Raw genomic sequence first — 20,944 nt, 5'->3', positions numbered from 1 at the left:
ACAAGCATGATGGGGCTGACAACCTTACAGCCAGCCTGTTCAAACAAGCTTCCGTGCCAGTCAGTGTGTAGAGTGAATGTAGAATATCAAAGCAGTTGATTTCTGCATGACATAGTGGGTACCTTGGGGATACAGGAGAAACAGGAGACCTGCAGGCATTTAAAGAAGATGCTTGCAATGATCATTTGACTATTGAAATAATTCTCCTAAATAAGTTTCTGTCATGGTCGCATCCATTATAAATGTAGCTGACTGCAACCCCATTTCTGAGGAAGAGATGTCTCCCAGAATTTGCTCAGAGACTGACTAGACCACTTACTGATAAGACAGGCAAGGTTTTTTCCTTTGAAAAAATAAACATATTGCTAAAGTCCAGTGAAAATCAGAACAGCAAACAATATAATTGAGGACTTTTATTATTTAGATAGCTTTCACCAGAGATTAATATAAGTTTTTAAATGTCAAATCTTCTGACGAGGACTTCCGAGGAAAGGTCTATACTGGTAAGATTAACCATCTCCTTTTATTTACAGCTGCTAATAAATCTGCTGTGCTTTGCCTGCATTTCCTTATTATCCAACTATTTGTTATAAGCTCTTGCTAAATTTCACCATGCCTACATCATGTCAGATATCAGTCTGAACATTTTAAATGCCCCAAACCAAACATTAAGATGTATGAGTGAATTCTAAACATACTAACATTCTGATATACAACAAAGAAACTTGTATTCATGCAAGAAGGCAAGATACATGCAAACTATAAGAGAAATACTGTGCGTTCATTTTGTTAAAGTCACATAAGTTGTTCTTTAATGGGGGGTACATGTGTCAGGGAGGTAGGCAGTGGCATGGCTTGGGGAGGGGCATCAGGGGATGACGAGCTCTGGAGGGCGGGACATTTTGGAAGAGTTGAGTATCTTGGGGGAGAGGCAGGTGACTGGGGCAACTGGACAGAGGGGGAAGGATGCCAGGGGAGGGGAGAAATGCCTCAGGGCATCTGAAAGGGCCGGGGGGGAAGTGGGGGACTAGGGTGATCACTGGCAAGTGTCTGAGCTCGGACAGTGTGGGTAGGGGCACCTGGAGGGGGGCCGGGGTGCAAAGAAGATCGCCTTGGAGGGGAGGGAGGGACGAATCTGTCTTTCGGATATAATCGCTTCCCCCCGCCCCCTCCCCCTCCCCTTCCCCTTCCCCTCCCTCCGGTAACTAATTAGCGAGCGGCCTGTGTCTATTATATGCGGGTGTAAGCATCACTCGGCGGGCGTGAGTTAAATCTATAACTAGGAGCCCAGGGCCTATCGTAAACCGCTGGCCTTGGGCTCACAGCAACCGAGTCCCCTCCCGCCGCCTTGAGGGCCTTTACCCAGCCCCTCCCCCAGCACTGAGAAACCCCAAGGCCTAAAGCATATCCCCGGCCTAAAGTAGCTTTGCTCCCCGGACGAAGCGGCCGGGGGGGGGGGGGGTGGTGTTGGGAGAAGTCCACCCCCTCCTCCCCCCCCCCCCCCCCCCCCCCACCCCCCCCCCCCGGTCTCTCCTTTGTCAGTTGATGGGGAGCGGGAGGCGCAGCGTAGAAGCTGTGGAGAAAAGCGAGTCCGCCCCTTCCCGCCCACCCACGAGTACGGCTTACCGAGCTGCCGGCTGGGGGCCGTGTGTCCGGGAGGCCCGGGGCCGCTCCGTGTCGCTGGGCCGCCGCTCGCTCGCTGTTTACACTCGCCAGCATTCGGGCGCCATTTCCCGCCGCCGCGCACACACACAGGGAGAGACGGGCTCCCGGGGAACCCGGATGCAGCGCGTGCCCGCGCCCGTACGCGAAGCTGAGCACGCGCTCCCGCCCCCGCCCCCGCCCCCGCCCCCAAACCTAGCGTAACCACGCAGCGTCTCTCCGTCACACCCCTGACCAGCCTCTGCCCGCCAGCTTCAAACTGCAACATCCTAATGGTACAAACGCGCGGAACAGGAAGATATTGCATTTCTACAACACTTTATAACTAACATAGTAACTAACACAGTAATATAAAAGCAAAATACAGAGTTAACTTATCCAGTCCAATATGACTTCTTTGGTTCGTAAAAAGTTCTATTGGACTCGAAACGTTAACTCTGTTTCTCGCTCCACAGATGCTACCAAACCGGCTGAGTTTTTCCGCCACTTTTCTGTTTTTATTTACAACTCATAACAGTACTTTCTGGCGTGCAGTGTCAGCATTAATGTAGGACTACATTCGGTACATCATGCCTCTACCGGCTCTTTGCAAGAGCTATCCAACACTGAAATAATGGATCAAGCAAGCTGTTCCTTGGTGGTCGTGGCTAGGGACAGGTATTGCCCTTTTAAAATTTTTCAAGAGCTTTTTCTGATAATTGCAAGTTTAATCCAAATAAAACATCTGATAATACAGTACTCTCCTAATTTATACTGCTCCCTTAATTTAAGTAAAGTCCTGGGAGTAGAGTTAAGCTTATAAAACTGAACAGACAAGTTTGACAAACTAAAGTAAGCCGGAACCAATGTAGATCAGTTCCCGATATCAATTATCTCATTTAAATTTTACTCTGTCGTCTTTTGCCCTCAAAAGATTTATTGCTGTTACTATGAACCAAGATCATGCTGGAAAATGAAACTTATCAAATTTTATGCCCAAAGTAAAGTGAAGTACATAAAATGATAGAAATACTCAGGTGTGGCAGCATCGGTGGAGAGAGAAACGGAGTTAGTTAACATTTCAGTTCAATTATATTTTTCTCTCTCCGCAGATGCTGTCACACTTGCTGAGTATTTCCACCGTTTTCTGCTTTTATTTCAGATTTCTACATCTGCAATATTTTGCTTCTATAAAATCAAACATTCAGACTCAGATGCAGGGCAAGACTTCTTCTATAATGCCCCAATGTGTCTTCCACAGGAACACCAACTAGTGCAGCAGTAAGCCACTTCTATTTCTCAACATATTATTCTTGTCCTCTTTACTCACAGGATTGCCAAATGAAGGATAGGAAGGTTAGGAATGTGTACTAATTTCCTAAGAACTGAGTGCAAGCTGCCCACATTTATTCATTTAAATCCTTACATCTAAGTAACATAAATGAAACTTAGTCTATCAGTTTAACTGAATTTAAAACCAGCATCTGCTACACCATCCTGCACTGAGACTCACATGCACTTCAGCAAAAACTGTAGAAATGTTTTAGATTCCCCTCAGCAGTAGCACAATATTATTAGTCATTCTTGCAGCATACACTTAAGCAGTAGCAACATCAGACAGCATTTTCAAGTGCCAAGGGCAGGAAGTTGGAGCTTTGCATTCGGGCATAGCCCAGCAATACAGGTTTGTTATCCACAGAGATAAAAACAAAAAAACTGCGGATGCTGGAAATCCACAACAAAAACAGAATTACCTGGAAAAACTCAGCAGGTCTGGCAGCATCGGCGGAGAAGAAAAGAGTTGACGTTTCGAGTCCTCATGACCCTTCGACAGAACTTGCCAAGTTCTGTCGAAGGGTCATGAGGACTCGAAACGTCAACTCTTTTCTTCTCCGCCGATGCTGCCAGACCTGCTGAGTTTTTCCAGGTAATTCTGTTTTTGTTGCAGGTTTGTTATCCAATTTCCTAATTATCAAGCACAGCAACTACAGCAATGACAATCAAACCAAGTAGAATTTGGTCCAGATTCTTCTATTGAAAAGCCTAAGTCCTAGATAAATTTAAAACCATAGAAAGGTCTCCTTGTGTGCTGTATAACTCAGCCCGTCATTTGTGTCAGCTCTTTGAAAGATCTATCCAATTTATCCACTCCCCTCTCTTTCTCATAGCTCTGTAAATATATCCCCTTCAAGAATTTACCCAATTCCCTTTTGAATGTTAATATTGGACTTGCTTCATCACCCTTTTAGGTAATGCATTCACAACAACTTGCATAAAAAAATGGTTCCCCATGTCATCCACAGCTCTTTCACCAATTCATCTTAACTGTCCTCTCCAGTTACTGATCCTTCTGCCACTAAAATGTTTTGGCTTATACGCTATTTCAAACCATTCATGACCTTGAATTACCCTATAAAATCTCCTCCTAATTATGTAGGGAAACTAGAATTGCTGTTAGAACAGAGAAGACTAAGTCCCTCATCCCTGGTACCATTCCAGTAAACCTCTTTTGCACTCTCACCAAGGTCTTCACATCCTTGCTAAAGTGCAGTGCTCAGATTTGAACAACCCTCCAGCTGAGGCCGACAGGATCCAATAAGATTTTAAAAAATATATAAAATCAGGTTTCTCAAATTGTCCTGTCAATTTCAAAAATTTGTGCACATATGCCCCAGGTTGCTCTGTTCCTATAAGATTGCACCGTTTAGTTCATATTGTCTCTCCTCATTCTTCATACCAAAATGTATAACTCATTTCTCTACAATTTAATCTACAATGTGTCTGCCCATTTTACCCCCACTGTCATCCTGAAGTCTGTTACTATCCTCCATTACAACATTTGAATTTCATATCTGCAAACTTTTAAATTATGCCCCATATACCCAAGTCCACCTCATAAATACATATCATTAATATATATCAAAGAGCAGTGGTCCGAATACAGGCCCCTGGAGGACATCACAATATACTTCCCTCCTGTCTGAAAACTTTTCACCACTACTCTGCTTTCTGACCCTCAGCCAATTTTGTATCCGTGCTGCCACTATCCTTTTAATCCCATGGGTTTTAATTCTGCTAATAAGTCGATTGCATGCTCAAACACCTTTTGAAAGTCCATATACAGAGCACCACACTGCCCAATTAACTTCCCCCCATTACTTCAAAGAACTCAATCAAGGTAGTCAAGCATGACATTCCTTTAACAAATCTGTGCTGATTTTTAATATGGCTGAGTTGACAGCAAGACAAGGGTGGTGAAATGTGCAATGTTAACAAGAAAATCTACATATCACTTAAGTGATAATACTTACCAACTACTGTACTTCATTATTTTCTCTACAGCAGCTGAAGTAATTCATAATGGAATCAGGATATTAAATTATTAGTTAGTTGCTGTTGTGGGGAAAATTCCCAAGTGCCAATGGATATGTTACTACCTGACATTATGCTACATGCAGTTTAAATATATAAATCATTCTCCAGAATCTAATTCCTCCTCTGTTTTACATCAGTAAGGACATAACGTAAAGCTGAGTTTTTCCCCTTTTTACTACAAGCTGCTTTCAGGAGATTGTGAGTAGTTATCTGTCACCAGATGATGTCACACTACTTGCTACTGCTAACTAAACTACTTTGGGGAAAAAACTGGAAATGTCAGTGAAGGACCTTTTTGACTATTTTACAAAAATATTAATTTTTGCTAAGGGAAGGAAAACCTACAGGTGGCTTTATTTTTATTGCCCAAAAATAATTTCCATAAAGATATTAACCTAGTCAGAAACCTAATTCTCTGACCTTGTAGTAGAGTTGCCAACTCTGATTGGATGTATTCCTGGAGGTTTCATTGCTCTAGTCTCCTGCTTTCAACCATCCCACCCCCATTTCAATCATTGGTCAGCCCACATGTCCACCATTGCAGCACACTTTCCTGTTGGAAAGTAAAGATTCATTACCCAATTGGATAATACTTAACCATCCATTAAACAGCCATGACTCATTGCATTCTCAACTAACAACTGAACCTCTATAACCGGAGCAGTCAGTGTCTCTCAGGAACTTGATAGAATCCCAAAAGCAGCAATTCTATGCTTACTCCATCTATAAAATCTATTCCAAAGACTGATGCAATAAAGCATCCCAAATGTTTTGGGATAATAAAGCAGAGGATCCTGGGATTAAAAATAGGGGCATCATAGAATTGTTACATACAAACATGGAGCAGGAGTAGGCCACTCAGCCTCTCAAGCCTGCTCCATCATTCAATAAGATCATGGCTGATCTGATTGCAACCTCCCGCCTACCTCTGATTAACAAGGGGGTGAAAGTTTATCAAGAATCTGTCGAGCTCTGCCTTAAAAATATTCAAAGGCCCTGCTTCCATTGCTTTTTGAGGAACGGAGTTCCAAGGACTCATGATCCTCAGAAAAATTTCTCCTCATCTATTTTAAATGAGCAACTCCTTATTTTTAAACCGTGACCCCAATTCTAGATCCTCCCGCAAGAGGGAACATAATCTTCACATCCAGTCTGTCAAGACCCCCAAGGATCCTAAAGGTTTCAATCAAGTCACCTCTTACTTTTCTAAATTCCAGTGGATACAAGCCTAATCTGTCCAACCTTTCCTCATAGACAACTGACCCATTCCTGGTATTAGTCTAGTAAACTTTCTCGGAACTGCTTTTAACGTTTTTACATCTTTCCTTAACTAAGACCAGTACTGTATACAGTACTCCAGATGTGGTCTCACCAATGCCATGTACAACTGAAACATAACTTCCTTACTTTTGTAGTCAATTCCCCTCACATAAATGATAACATTCTATCAATTTTCCTAATTATTTACTGTACCTGCATACTAGCCTTTTGTGATTCATGCAACAACCAGATCCCTCTGAAACTGAGCTCTTGAATCTCTCACCACTTAGATGTGCTTTTTTTATTCTTCTTGCCAAAATGGACAATTCACATGCCCACATTATACTCTATATGCCAGATCTTTTCCCACTCACTTAACCCATGTCACATTCTAGCCCCCTTAACGTTCTCTTCACAACTTACTTTCCTACCTATCTTTGTATCATCTGCAAATTTAGCAACCATACCATCTGTCCCTTCATCCAAGTCATTTAAATAAATTGTAAAAAATTGAGCACTGCTCTGTGTGGCACACCACTCGTTTCATCCCACCAACCAGAAGATCACCCATTTATGGTTATCCTCTGTTTCCCGTTAGCTAGCCAATCTTTTATCGATGCCAATGTTACCCCTTACACCATGAGCTTTTATTTTCCACAATAACCTTTGATGTGGCACCTTATCAAATGCCTTCTGGAAATCTAAGTACAGTATATCCACTGGTTCCCTTTATCCACAGCACATGTGACTCCTTCAAAGAACTCAATAAATTTCCCTTTTACAAAACCATGTTGACTTTGTCCGATTGCCTTGAACTTTTCTAACTGCCCTGCTATAACGTCTTAGCTTCTAACATTTTCTCTATGACAGGTGTTAAGCTAATTGGCCTGTAGTTTCCTGCTTTCTGTCTCCCTCCCTTTTTGAATAAAGGAGTTACATTTGCTATTTTCCAATCTAACAGAACCTTCCCTGAATCTAGGGAATTTTGAAAATTTAAAACCAACGCATCATTTCACTAGCCACTTCTAGGATGAAGTCAATCAGGACCCCGGGAGTTGTCAGACTGCAGTTCCAACAATTTGCTCAATACCACTTGTCTGGTGATTGTAATTTTCCTGAGTTCCTCCCTCCCTTCCATTTCCTGATTTATAGCTAGTTCTAGGATATTACTCATTTTCTCTATAGTGAAAATCAATGCAATATACCTGTTTAATTCATCTGCCATCTCCTTCCATTATTAATTCTCCAGACTCAACTTTTTATAGGACCAATGCTCACTTTGTTAACTTTTATTTAAATATCTAAAGAAACTCTTAAATGTCCATCTTTATATTTCCAGCTAGCTTTCTCTCATTCTCTTTTTCCTTCTTTTAATTTTTTGTCAATCTTTGATATTCTTTATATTCTGTTCAATCTTCTGACTTGCCAGCCATCTCTGCACATTAGTATGCTTTTTCCTAAAGTTTGAAACTGTCTTTAACTTTTTGAAGTTAACCACGGATGGTGAGTCCTCCCCTTGGAAGTTTTCTCTCTCATTGGAATGTATGTATTCTGTGTATTCTGAAATATCCCTATAAAAGTCTGCCACTGCATTTCTATGGATCTACTATTCCTTAACATCATTTACCAGTTAACTTTAGTTAGCTTTGCTTTCATGCCCTCAATTACCTTTATATAAGTTTTAAATTCTAGACTTGGACCCACTCTTCTCTTCCTCAAACTGAATGTAAAATTCAAATCATATGATCGCTGCAGGAGGCAGTCAATCAGCCCATCATATCTGCACCGGCTCTCCAAATGACCAATTCCCTTAGTACCATTCTTCCGCCTTCTCCCAGGAACCTTGCATATTCTCCCTTTTCAGATAACAGTCTAACTTTCTTCTGAATACTTCGATTGAATCTGCCTCCACCACACTTGGTCAGTCCTAACCACTCAGTGTGTTAGAAAAGCTTTATTCATATTGCTTTTGCTTCTTTTGCCAATTATTTTAAATCTGTGCCGTCTCATTCTCGATCCTTTCATGAGTAGAAACAGTTTCTCCCTATCTACTTTTTCCAGACCCCTCATGATTTTGAATACCTCTAACAAATCTCCTCTCAGTCTTCTCTTTGCTAAAGAAAACTGTCCCAACTTTTCCAATCTATAATTGAAGTTCCTCATCCCTGGAACCATTCCAGCAATTCTTTTCTGCACTATCTCCAATGCCTTCACATCCTTCCTAAGGTGCGGCAGCCAGAACTGGACGCAATACTCCAACCGAGGCTAAACTAGTATCTTATACAAGTTCAACCTAACTTATTTGCTCTTGCACTCAATTCCCCTATTAATACAGCCTGACATACTGAATGCTTTATTAACCGTGCTCTCAACTTGCCCTGTCACCTTCAATGACTTATGCACACAGGTCCCTCTGCTCCTGCATCCCCTTTGGAATTGTACCCTTTATAAAGTCTCTCCATGTTCTTCCTACCAAAATGAATCACTTCACAATTCTCCACATTGAACTTCATCAGCCACCTGTCTACCCATTCCACGAACTTGTTTATGTCCTTTTGAAGTTCTATGTTATCCTCCTCACAGTTCACAATACTTCCAAGTTTCCTATCATCTGCAAATTTGAAATTGTGCCCTGTAAACCAAGATCTAGGTCATTAATAGATACCAGGAAAAGCAAGGGTCCCAACACTGACCCCTAGGGAACTCCACTACAAACCTTCCTCCAGCCCGAAAAATATCCATTAACCACTACTTTCATTTCCGTGTTGCTACTGTCCCTTTTATTCCATGAGCTATAACTTTGCTTATAAATCTGTGTGTGGCACTGTATCAAATGCCTTTTGGAAGTCCATGTATACCACATCAATAGCATTGCCCTCATCAACCCTCTGTTACATTTTCAATAGAATACAAAGGCAAGGAGGTTATGTGAAACCTGTATAAAACACTGGTTCAGACTCAACTGTTGTGGAAAGGTGTGAAAGGCATTAGGGAGGGTGCAGAAAAGATTCACAAGAATGATTCCAGGGATTAAGAACTTCAGTTACATGGATAGATTGGAGAAGCTTGGGTCGTTCTCCTTGGAAAAGAGATTTGACAGATATTCAAAATTATGATCTGTCTGGAAGGATTGAGAACCAGACAACACCAATTAACACTGTTTGGAAAAGACAACAATGAGCACATTTTTTTTAATGCAGCATGTGGTTAGGATCTGGAATGCACTGCCCAAGTGTGTGGCAGAGGCAGATTTAATCACGGTCTTCAAAAGGGAATTGAATAATTATTGGAAAAGAAAAAAAATGCAGGGCTACCAGGAAAGGTAGGGGAGTGGGACTAGGTGGGCAGTCTTGCAGACAGACATGACATGCTAAATGGCCTCTCCCTGTGCTGTGACCATTCTATGATGACTCAAAAATGAAACATTGTGACCTATGGATTTAACAGACATATACTCTAGTTCTATCATCCTATTTCAAATAGCCCCCCTAAAAGGACTGCATCTTTATTTAAATTAAGTCCAATTACCCCTTGCAGACTGCTTTTCCCCTAATTCTTGAGGCCTATTCTTAAACGCACTCAATGACTTAGCATCTGTGTGCAGGGACATAAGATGGATACAATGTGTCAAATGTATTCTGTGATCCTTGTAATACGACCTAAAACTACTCGTTTCCCATATAACGATATCATGCTACACCTTTAACAAGTGATCAAATTCTCAGATCTTTTTGCTGATCTCTTAAATTGCTATCACACCATGCTACACACATCTCTAGGCTTTCCTAACTCTGTACACAACCCTCCTCTTGTCCATATCAACTGAAGAGACCCTCAACCAGTTGCCTAAACATGCCTTCAATCAATTTGTTCTGAATTATTAACCCCATAGGCATATAAATCAACAACATATTTGAGAATGATTCAGTTTTAAGCACATCTCCAAGAGCATTGACGAAAATTTATGTTTTTAACCTTGGCCCTAGAAAACACAAAAAATAGCTCCAAGAGATTTACCTCTTAATAACTCAATGAATTTTTCAATTAGCCATGCACTATTACTTACTTGATACTTTTTGGAGTTAATAGCTGTTGTGACTCTGCCCTTTCTCTCAATGTTTTAGAATGTGGGAGATAATTTAACATTTGACTTTGGTGAAAGACAGAAATATAGGTTACGATCAGAAATGGTTAGTTGTAGGTTCAGTAAGCTACAAAACTTGTGAACAACCATCAATAAACAAATTGTAATTACTATAAAAGCAGGGTGTGTGATGTTTGACCTGAATAAACCAGTACTAAAATCACTTAGAATATCAAGACAGACCCACATCTCTAGACAGAAAGCAAAAATTAAGTTGAATTTTTTTTCCAACAAAAATTCTAAGCTGGAACGTACTTTGTGAAACCTCATTTCCAATTGCAGCTCAAGGGAGAACAAGAATAGAACAAGAAGACTGTTGATTTGGAGGAGGATTAGAAAAACATATAGCACATAGTCTGTTCTAGAGTAGAGCACTTCTAGCTCATGAAAAATGATCAGATATAGAATGAAGCTCAGAGTAACTATGATTCATTGTGCCAGAGTCTTAATTTCAGTAATCACTTTCTAATAGTGTCAGCCATGGCTCAGTTGGTAGCACTCAGCCGAGTCAAAAAAATTCTGGATTAAAGTTCACTTCAGGACTTGAGCACAAAAATCAAGGCCAACACTCCGGTGCAGTGGAGGGAGTACTGCACTTTGGAGGTGCCGTCCTTCAGCTGAGGCATTAAATCAAGATGTTGTCTATCCTTTTAGGTGGACGTAATGGTCCCATAGCACGTTGCTGAAGGAATTAAAGTTATTGACTGAAACGTTAACTCAGTTTCTCTATCCACAGGTGTGGCCTGACCTGCTGGGTATTTCCAGCATTTTTGCTGAGAAGTAAATGCTCATCGCCATTTAGAACTTTCTGATGTAGAAGAAGTTGCAGAGATGTCTAAATATTCTCTCAATTTTCCAATCCCAAAGTTTGAACTCCTCACACTATTTTTAAAGGACTGGAAATGAATGTACAGTTTGTTTCAAAGCTGTTTCTGGCTGACAGTCCAAACGATGCACGTATTAATCAACAGCATTTCACAGACTCTCCATATCAACTCAAATAAATCATTTATTCAAAGTATTGTAAACAAATCAGAGGAACATAAACCATTTTACCATGCAGCATCTTCTTACAGCTTTACAACACGGGAGTAACATTTCAGAAGCACAAAAACTCAATGCAATTATTTAACTTGGAAAAAGAATAACCCCAGCCCTCCCTAAAAAGCTGCACACAGAGGCAGAACTACTGATTTTTGTTTTACATGACTAAATTTGGCAATTACAGAATAAAATACCCAGAAGGAAGTTAGAAATGGTGTAATTTAATCTAGTACTTCAGATAATGCAAGGAACCATAAAATGAAGTAATTGATAGGCCAGAAGGTTCATTATGAGCTGTATTATTCACTCCCAGTTATCCAATCGTTAATCAGTAAGTTAAAAATTAATCATTTTTATATATTGCATTCCCGTGTGTCCACTCAATGGCTTTGATGGGATCCCACAATTTATGGGAAATGTATTATTATTCCTATTGAAGGCTACTTTATCCCACATGAAATTAGAAGGGCCATAATAAGGCCCAAGTGACTTGAGTTATCTCACAGAGTATATATTGCAGTATTTTATTTTTTAAAATATGAGTTTATGCTTAAAAATGCATTATGTTTCCACCCTTTGAAATCCCAATTTCTGCTCTGAACATAATTTTTTTTTTGAACTTTGCAATCAAATTTATTACACCTAATAATGAACATTCTAACTCTACAGAAGATTTCAAATTCATGGAGATAGTATATTGCAATACATTTCTCAGTTGTCTAAATTTTCCAAGTCTGCAAATTGTGTATTCACAGTATTTTTGCCTCATACTTCAACAGTAAATTAGAGGGTTATACTTTTTTTGTACAATGTAGAAAATCTACAACATTCACTTTAAAAGTGATAGTGCAACATTTTACTGCCTGCTGACTCATTAGAGGGTAAGACAATATTGAAACTGCTGTGATGGTTTTCAGTTCCACATGAGACACTGTTTAAACCACAATTAAGAATTTTTATTGTATTCCGGTATCCTAATATGGGATGGATATTAAAGCCATGGAAAAGATTCAACATAATTTCACTAGATTAATATTGGATGGGAAGAGGGAACTAGAGTGGCTGAGTGGATAGCTCTCCTGCCTTAGCCAGATGGTCCAAGTTCAAGTTGGCCACGAAAGAACCCAGCCATCAGCGCAGGCAAGCCAGCATGCATCGATGCCAGTCCCTGAACCATTAGATGGAGAGTTAGTGACAGGAAGGGCAACCCAGCTGTAAAACCACCTGCCAAATCCAAAAAAAATGATGGTTGGTATGGAGTGATCAACCAGCATTCAAGTGATCCCATGTAACATAGGAAAAGCCGGAAAAAAAAGTGGGTTAACTGTATTGCAAAGAATGAAAACCATATCCAAAACACCATTGTGGGCTTGTATCTTATTTAATGTCAATTTATGTTAGACATGAGAGCCAATGTTCACTAAGCAGAGTAGATTAGGAGATGGCCAATGTTTAATTCATTAGGAAATAAATCATATTAGTACTCTACTCACCGACTGTAATAACCTAAAGGGTCACACTGCACCACAATTTTCAAGATGGTGTTCTGTTTTTTTTTTTACAGAGTTCCACTGTGATACTGCTGTTAGATCCAGCAACCTTTTCGCAAAACAGAGTGCACACTGTCTGAGTTTCATTGCTGTCCCTTTTTATTTTATTTACATAGCAATAAACAAGTTGATGGAAGCAACAAAAGGAACACGTGTGAAAATTAACATCCAAGCTATGCTTCTATTGAAGACTTTTCAGATGAATTTCCTCTGCTGCTTTGAGTTCAATCATTACATGTATCTGTACATTCTTTCAGTGTTGAAGTTAGAACGTGTTCAAATCACCAGAGTATATTCTCATTGCTTCTCCCAAAGAACCAAGAGACAATATTTATCGTTTTCACAGCACAATGCAAAAACATCACTAAGCAAAAGTAAATCTTGTAGATGGCTGTACAAACCAAAATGTTTCTATTTAGTTGCTAAGCTTTTTTTAAATATGGTAAATTTAAACAGATCAGTTCTCAAATGCTACTTTGATTAACCTGAATATAGCAGATTACTGCTAGCATGGACAGTCATTTCACTGATTTTATAATATTTATGTAATGGTTTTGTGAACACTAAACCTTTCTCAAAATGAAAACTAAATTTTGTTCATAAAATCTTCAAAAGTACAAAATATACAAAATAATGTACAGAGGTAAATGAAATTCCCTCCCCCCTCAAAATGTTTGCAATTATAAATCAAATCTAAACAATTTGCTTATAATCTTTAAGAAATATTAGTCTGCATCACCTTCTATTTCACCGGACATCAACACCAGAAGTTCTCAAACTTGTCAAGTAATGCACTTGTAAAAAGAAAAGGCCATGGCATACTGTAGAACGATTTTGCATTATTGCGTCAAGAGTCAGATTCAAGATTCCTTCCACAGCCTATAAATGGGATTCCATTTCATGGCAAGCAGTTACAAACCATCAGCTACAAAACGGCGATTTTCATATGCAGCAGGATTGTTCAGGTCCCCTGGAAGGTCCTGTTCCTCCTCATCTGGGATTGGAAATGATAGAATTAACAGATTAGAAATGGAGCTTCAGAAATAGTATTTTAGTAATGATTCACAATATATATTTTAAACATTAGTGCAAAATTCTAGCTATTGGGTCAAACTTCATTCTTGATTGAAACAAAGAAAGTGATAAACACAAAGAAGCGAATTAAACTATGTTTAGAATTGATGTTTTTCTCCACCTGTCCTCTTCCGAAGGCAGTGACTTGTGGCTCTGACACCTCACTCAGTGGCTATTACTCATGAATGCAGGCATTGATATTCGACCATGAAAAGAATCACGGTTGAGCCAGATTCTGTCCTTACCCAATGGTTACATGTGCATACATTCCAGGGGTAAACACAAGATCACAAATGAGAGCAAACCTCACAGATGTTTTCCTCCCTCAACCTAAGAATACTAAACAACAAGTGTACCTGAAGAACTCCAGTTGACTTTCTAACTCAAAGCAGAGAGACTGATCCTAAGCTCTTCTTGGCTGCTATGACCAAGTACCAGACCAGGAATGTTTTTACCCCACGCAGCCACTAAAGAATTCTATTAAATTGAAACCTTGTCTGTAGCAGAGAAATGAGTTAAGTAATACAATAACCATTGTAAGCAAAATGATTTATAATATTTGCTACAGTTATTTAATAATGCTGTCTGACTATTGCTCATAATACATATCCAGGAAAGCATTAAAACAACCTGCATAAATATAATGCTGGGCAATGAATAGTTTCTGAATCTTAGTTCCTATAATTTATTTTACAATGGTAATCCCTATATTCTAAGATGCTTACAACCTAAAATGCATTCAAGTTTCTTAATGGGATCCAAGGAGACCAGTACTTTACAGGCTATAAATGAGGACAAGTGATATGATCACAACATTGTTGTCAGTTCATTACAACTAAGTAAATGAGACTATAATTCAAAATCTGTGTCTCAACAGCCTGTGACACAGGAGTAACTCAATGGGGTGGGATAAGAAGCTGGTACTTTTGATCAACACCTCCTTCCAATGGGAGGAGAATTTAAACTGGCCAAGTGAATTACAAGCATGAACTCTCACTTCGCAGCAGCCTTGGTTTTTTAACAAAGTATTAAATCCGGGGAGTATTAATCTAAGTTTAAGATATTCAGCAATTATATTTTATCAGCTAGAACAATGGAGTTTTTACTCATCATCAATGGAAACTGAGACTTTAGGAGAAAAAGGTTATCAAATTTGTGCAGATCAACCTACTCCTGAACTAGAGAAAGAAAGAATGGTCAAGAACAATGATGGAATAAGGGAGGAATAAGATTGTGCCCTGCGGGAGTTCCAAGAACAGGTTTTAAGGTGACTTAGTGAGGAACTGCCATTTAACCCCGGCACAAACTAATGAAAAGTAGAAAAGTTACTGCATAGAAAGAGGCCTTTCAGCCCATCATATCTGCACTGGCTGAAGATAAAGTAAAAATCTAGCTGCCCATTCTAATTCCACCTTCCAGCTTTTGGTCTGTATCCTTGCAGGTTACAGCACTTTGGGTGCAGATCCAGGCGCCTTTTAAATGAGCTGAGGGTTTCTGCCTCCACCACCAAACCAGGCTGTGAATTCCTGACACCCGCCACCTCTGGGTGAAGAAGTTTCTCCTCATGGCCCCTCTAATTCTTCTGCCAATCATGTTAAATCTGTGCCCCCTGGTAATTGACCTCTCCGCTAGGGGAAAACAGGTCTATAGAAAATAATTAAACCATTTACAAAAGTACGAAAGAATGAGGTACGTTGTGGATAAAAAGCACTGAATCAATGGAGTAAACTGAAAGTAGGAAATTTTATTACAAGCATGCAGGAGAGTACTTCAGCGAACCAAGGCATCTGAGATTTTTTTATCCACAACATGTTGGCATCATGAACAGGATTTCACTGATGGCTACAATTAAAGGAAAGTCCCTGTGGACAGCAGACACCAAAGTGAGTATTGTTTTATACCACCCCATCTCTAGTTAAGTCCAACTGACTGCTGGGTGTCCTTGGAATTTCAGAGATCACGAACACTTGAGTGGAGTCAGAGTGGCAGAAAGAGGGAGGAAAAAGGTAAGGCAACAACATTATATCTGGATCACTGCCAGCCGACGTACAGGCTAGGGGACAGGGCTTAGCAGGTACTCCACTGGCGAAGAGCCTTGCGACTTAGCTAAACAGCATTGATTTTCTCCTTATGGAAAAGCAATTTCAGGAAAGGCAATTTCTAAACAGACAACTCTAAACATTCTCTTTAAGCAGCAAGGTCCTTTGGTTCAGGCTGCCAAGCTGACATTCCCAAATTGGTAGGATGGTGTCTTGTATACCCCCTTATCAATGCAAGTGTTTAGAAAGGACTGGGAAATGACCCTCAGCATGATGTAAAATAAAAAGCTGACCTCAAGCAGGGTGATGAACAGGGGAGATGGTAACCACGCTGACATTCTGGGTGCCTGTCCTGTATCCATTGGTCAGAAGGGTTTGAATAGGTGATTGACACCAGGTAAGCTATCAGCCCCCAGAAAAAAGATAAAATAACAAGTGCTGGGAGGTGGCAGTGCTCACCTGGCAGTTGCCTTCTTCAGATGGAGGAAGAGGAGGAGGAAGGCCAGGGAAAGAGTTCCCTAATACTTCGACTTGAGAGCACAACACAGTTATTACAAACAGCTTAGATCAATACACACTGTGCTAGCCAACCATTCATCCTCTAGGGTCAGTAAACCAGTCTCACAGGTCATATACTTTTCCTATCTAATTAGTTAATGCATCATATCTAAACTGCCACTTCTTAATAAACTCTCAATCATTCACAAATAGACGACTGCTTATCTTAGGTATCTGTGGCCCCAAATCCTAAAATCTTACATGTTGGTGTCAGAATTGGGATCCACAGCAGTCGAGATATCATTGACTTGAAATTTGAGAAGCAGTCTTAGGTTGTGGTTAAACATGTGGAGTAGTTATTACGTGAAGCCAGGAGTTATAATGACAGTGGCATGTGCTAGAATGTTTCTGGTAGACAGTTTGACAAAGGAGACAGAAGCATCAGGAGTAAATGATGTACTGGGGATTATGGAAGAGTAAGACAGAGATTACGAGTGTATCCTTGATAGGCTTTCTAAAGAGGTTCAGAAAAGAACCAGCTGGAGAAAGTCCAGAATAGGCTGGCATACAGTGCACATGTGTCTGCCTTACAGCTGAGTAAAAAGTACAAGGAGCTAAGGGTTCTGGTAGATAATTACAAAAGGGAAGTGATGGCTGGCAGGAGAGAACGGCTGTCCTGAATAAATCAGTTAATTTGGGAACACAAAATGCATGATATAGGGCATTATACAAAGAAAATACTGCCACCTAGACCAAACACTGGAACAAAATAATGGCCTGAAACTTTGTGCTCCCCAGCGTCGGATTTGGAGGGTACCCCAAAGATGCACAAGGGAATCCTTTTGGGAAGTTCCCAGGCAAGGGTCTGCACGGCAATTGCCCAGAAGAGCACACTTCTTCTGGCAACCATCCGAAAATGCAGTTATATATACCAATAGTTACCCAGAAAAAAAGTTAGAAGAATTAAAACCTCTTCTAGCTTCCAAGTAACTATTGTAAAGACCCAGACTGACACCATGGGACTCCCCAATACCCCTCCCAACCCAACCTCCCAACTCATACACTACCCCCCACGCCTGAAACACACAGAACCACCCCCCCCTTCCACCTGACACCACCCTCCAAGACAGCCCCCGGAAACCCACCCCCACCAATCCTATCTGCTTACCTTCTCCCCTGTTTGTCAATTTCCCTGGCCTTTTAAACTTACCAGCTTTACGGCAGCTAGTGCCAATAAAGAAAGCATGGCCTCCTTGAATACGCTGGAGCTAGACTTTGCTGGGGCCTGCTAGGAGTCTTTCAATGCAGGCCCCAAGCAGCTCCAGTGAACCCAAGTGGCAGCGTAATTTTCAAGACCAGGTAAGTAGGTATTTATTTCTTCTAATTCCTCCAGGCCAGCACTTTCCAACAGTAGTCAGAGTTTACAGCACATTGATTTACTGACAGAAAATACCAGACTCAGTGAGGAGTTAGAAGATGCAGGGGGGCTTTGAGGAAGTTAATTTGGACACAGTGACGCCTCCCCTGAAGCAGACCACTCCCCATGTTTAGCTAAAATCAAAACTCCATACACAGATTGGTCAACAGCGAGTTGTCGCTGCTGTATCCAAAACTAGGGCTGGTGGTTCCAAGCTTTGCTGGAATAATACAGTTGAAAGACATCCCCCTCTTCTCAGCCTCTCCAATATAAGAAGGGAATACTGGTGTGTGTGTGTTTACCAAAGCCAGGGCATGGACAGAGGCAGAGGGGAATGGTGAAGAACCACTCGTGGCCAGAGAAGAGGTCGCAATCTTACACCTTTCCCCTAGTGAGGTTGGGACCTTAAGGAAGGAGAACATTGATTTTCATGAGGTCCCAGTTAGCATCAAACGTCCCCACCGAAAACCCAAGTGTATTCACAAAGAGATTCTGCAGCTTGAATCTTTTCCCTGCATGCTTGTAATAAAACTTCTGAATTTAGCCATCTCCAGACTCAGTGGCATTTGTCCCACAACAGGGTACGTCTTTTGCATCACTTTCCCCAATTTACATTTATCACAATAGCTGCAACAAAGACAAAAGAATTATGTGACTAATCAAATAAACAAACAAATCAAAAAAATCAAGTGGAATGTTTGATTCCTGTTTTCCTTTATATATAAAAAAAGACATACATTGTATTGGACAGTAAAGTTTCTCCATGGAGATAGAATAATAACTAATGGTATATGTAAAATTGTGCAAGAGGAAGCGATTGGGGACGGACGAAATAAAGTCATTATGGGTGTAATCTGTTGTTTACGTACATTTTAGTGAAGGATTAAGGAGATTGTAGATTAGGTGAGTAATTTGATGACTTTCTCTTGGTGATATTTGCCTAGGTTTTCTTTTCAAGAGAACTGAATTTGACAGCCTAGCTGCCACCCAAACATTGGAACCACGAAAGGGCAAGTAAGCAAGGACTCCACCACAGGCAAACCACCCACAAAACACACACACACCTTGTTCTTTCGATAAGATCATCTGCAGTTCAGAAAGAGGGGTGTGATTTGGGGTACCAATGCAAGCATCCAGTTACGGTTGGACAAGCTTCATTCTTTAATTTAATCCTTCACAGAAACGAGTGAAGTGACTAACATGCAAATGATGGTAGAATGTGCTGAAGAATGAATTTCAAACATTTTTAGCTATAAGACAGCAGCATACATGGTTTAGGTGGCCAGTATAGTAAGTAGAAATTTTTAGGCCATCAAGGTATTGACACATTCTCCCTAGAGAAACTAATTTCACAATAATTTGAGATAAAATTTAACATACCAGTAATTGGTTAGAGGGAACAAAATAAAAAGCAATTAGTATTGGGTAATTGGAGGGTTAGGAAAATAATATCCAACACTTAAATCCATTCTGTGGATATTCCTAAGGAAAGAATTGGAGAATCTTTTAAGTTCATACACGTTTTGTCCTGGGACAACATGATTGTGGTGAATTGGTCAAGGCATCAGACTGCGATAAGGGGGCTAGCCAATATTCTATTCCAGAGCATATTAACATCACTGTTAAATAAAACTTCATCCCAAAATACAGTTAGACCTATGCCAAGGAGAGCTCACCAAGGATTAAATTATGGAGTATCCATATATTCCCCCCACACTGCCTGAACACATGGCAAAATTAATACAAAAGATTAATACCCACATTTGTCACCTTTACACGATACAACAAATAGATAGATTAGATATAGTTTTGAGAGGAACCAGTATAAATATCTTCTTCCTTGAGGCAGGGATTGTAGGATTTAAAAAACATTCTAATTTTAGGATTTAACATTAATTATGACTAACATTTTGGAATCTCTTATGAAACCATTTTAAACAGACTACCTTAAGTTCTTGCCTGCAAAAGTAGTAATTAAACAGTTAAAGTGATCAGGCTGCTTGCAGTTGCAACTGAGACACATAAGGCTGTCGTCAGCACTGAGAGAACTGACTTACTGCTAAGAGTTAGCTTGCCTGCTTGTTTGGAACGTTCACAGCACCCCTTTGGCTTAGCCACATTCGAGCCCAACAGAACTGACTGTCAGCATGAATCCCTCCTTATTGTGATAAAGACTAGTATCAACATATATCTTTTAATTAGAGTAGTTTTTTTAAACATATCGATCATTTAAATATAATCAATAAAGTCATTTACGACATTCTCTTTGCTTATTTTTTCCTTTTTGACCACAAAGCACCATTTAACCCTGGTACTAATAGCTTTCAGGACATGCATGACTAGTCTCCAGATGTGTGAAAACAGCGAAAGGGCCATATTTTTCAATAGAGGCAACAGGTCATTTGAGCTTCCAATTCATGTAACATGTAGAGATAATAAACTTCTGTTTTCAGTCACTAGTTATGTGACTTGAGCCATGAAGGTGGAGAGAGAAAGCAAGTGACCTCACTTTCAACCAAATGAAAAGGTTAATACAAACTATTTCCAAATATGGTACAAGAACTTTCAGAATTAGGGATAAATATCAAAAGTTTCAAGACATTGTGGGCATAGTCATCATCATCGCTCCTATGGTGACAACTCTCCCGAAGACACAGCTCAAAACCAAGACGAAGAGAAAGACTTCGACTGTGCTGATACACCGTGGATCCTCCGAGTGCTTCCAGGGTTAATCCATGCTGTCTTCACTACCCTTTGTTAAGTATATTTACATTCTTGCTTAATAAATTCTCAATAAATATCATTTGACTGCGTCTTGTAGGTTAGCTAAGCAAGACCCGTTTAAATTGAGGATTTACAAAGTTAAATTGACTAAAGACACCAACAGCCCTAAATTTTAATA

The 20,944-nt window shown here is 40.1% G+C and overlaps 2 protein-coding genes across 6 annotated transcripts in view; both read right to left on the bottom strand.

Annotated features, from left to right (window-relative positions):
- The window catches only part of LOC121269905 (CTD small phosphatase-like protein 2), a 70,722-nt gene extending 68,930 nt beyond the window's left edge, over nt 1-1,792 (bottom strand). For all 4 annotated transcript variants that reach the window (XM_041175017.1, XM_041175016.1, XM_041175019.1 and 1 more), the window contains exon 1: nt 1,627-1,792. The gene's annotated coding sequence lies outside the window, so the exon portion shown is untranslated. The remainder of the gene's footprint in view (nt 1-1,626) is intronic.
- Nucleotides 1,793-11,411: 9,619 nt separating this feature from the next.
- golm2 (golgi membrane protein 2) overlaps nt 11,412-20,944 on the bottom strand; it is a 103,284-nt gene continuing 93,751 nt past the window's right edge. For both annotated transcript variants that reach the window (XM_041175138.1, XM_041175139.1), the window contains one exon: nt 11,412-14,008. In XM_041175138.1, the coding sequence (XP_041031072.1) occupies nt 13,926-14,008 (83 nt within the window). In that variant the 3' untranslated portion in view covers nt 11,412-13,925. The remainder of the gene's footprint in view (nt 14,009-20,944) is intronic.

Source organism: Carcharodon carcharias, chromosome 26 (genome assembly GCF_017639515.1).
Source record: "Carcharodon carcharias isolate sCarCar2 chromosome 26, sCarCar2.pri, whole genome shotgun sequence".
Taxonomy (NCBI): Eukaryota; Metazoa; Chordata; class Chondrichthyes; order Lamniformes; family Lamnidae; genus Carcharodon; species Carcharodon carcharias.
Note: the sequence above shows the minus strand (reverse complement) of the source record. Positions and strands in the feature narration are given on the sequence as shown.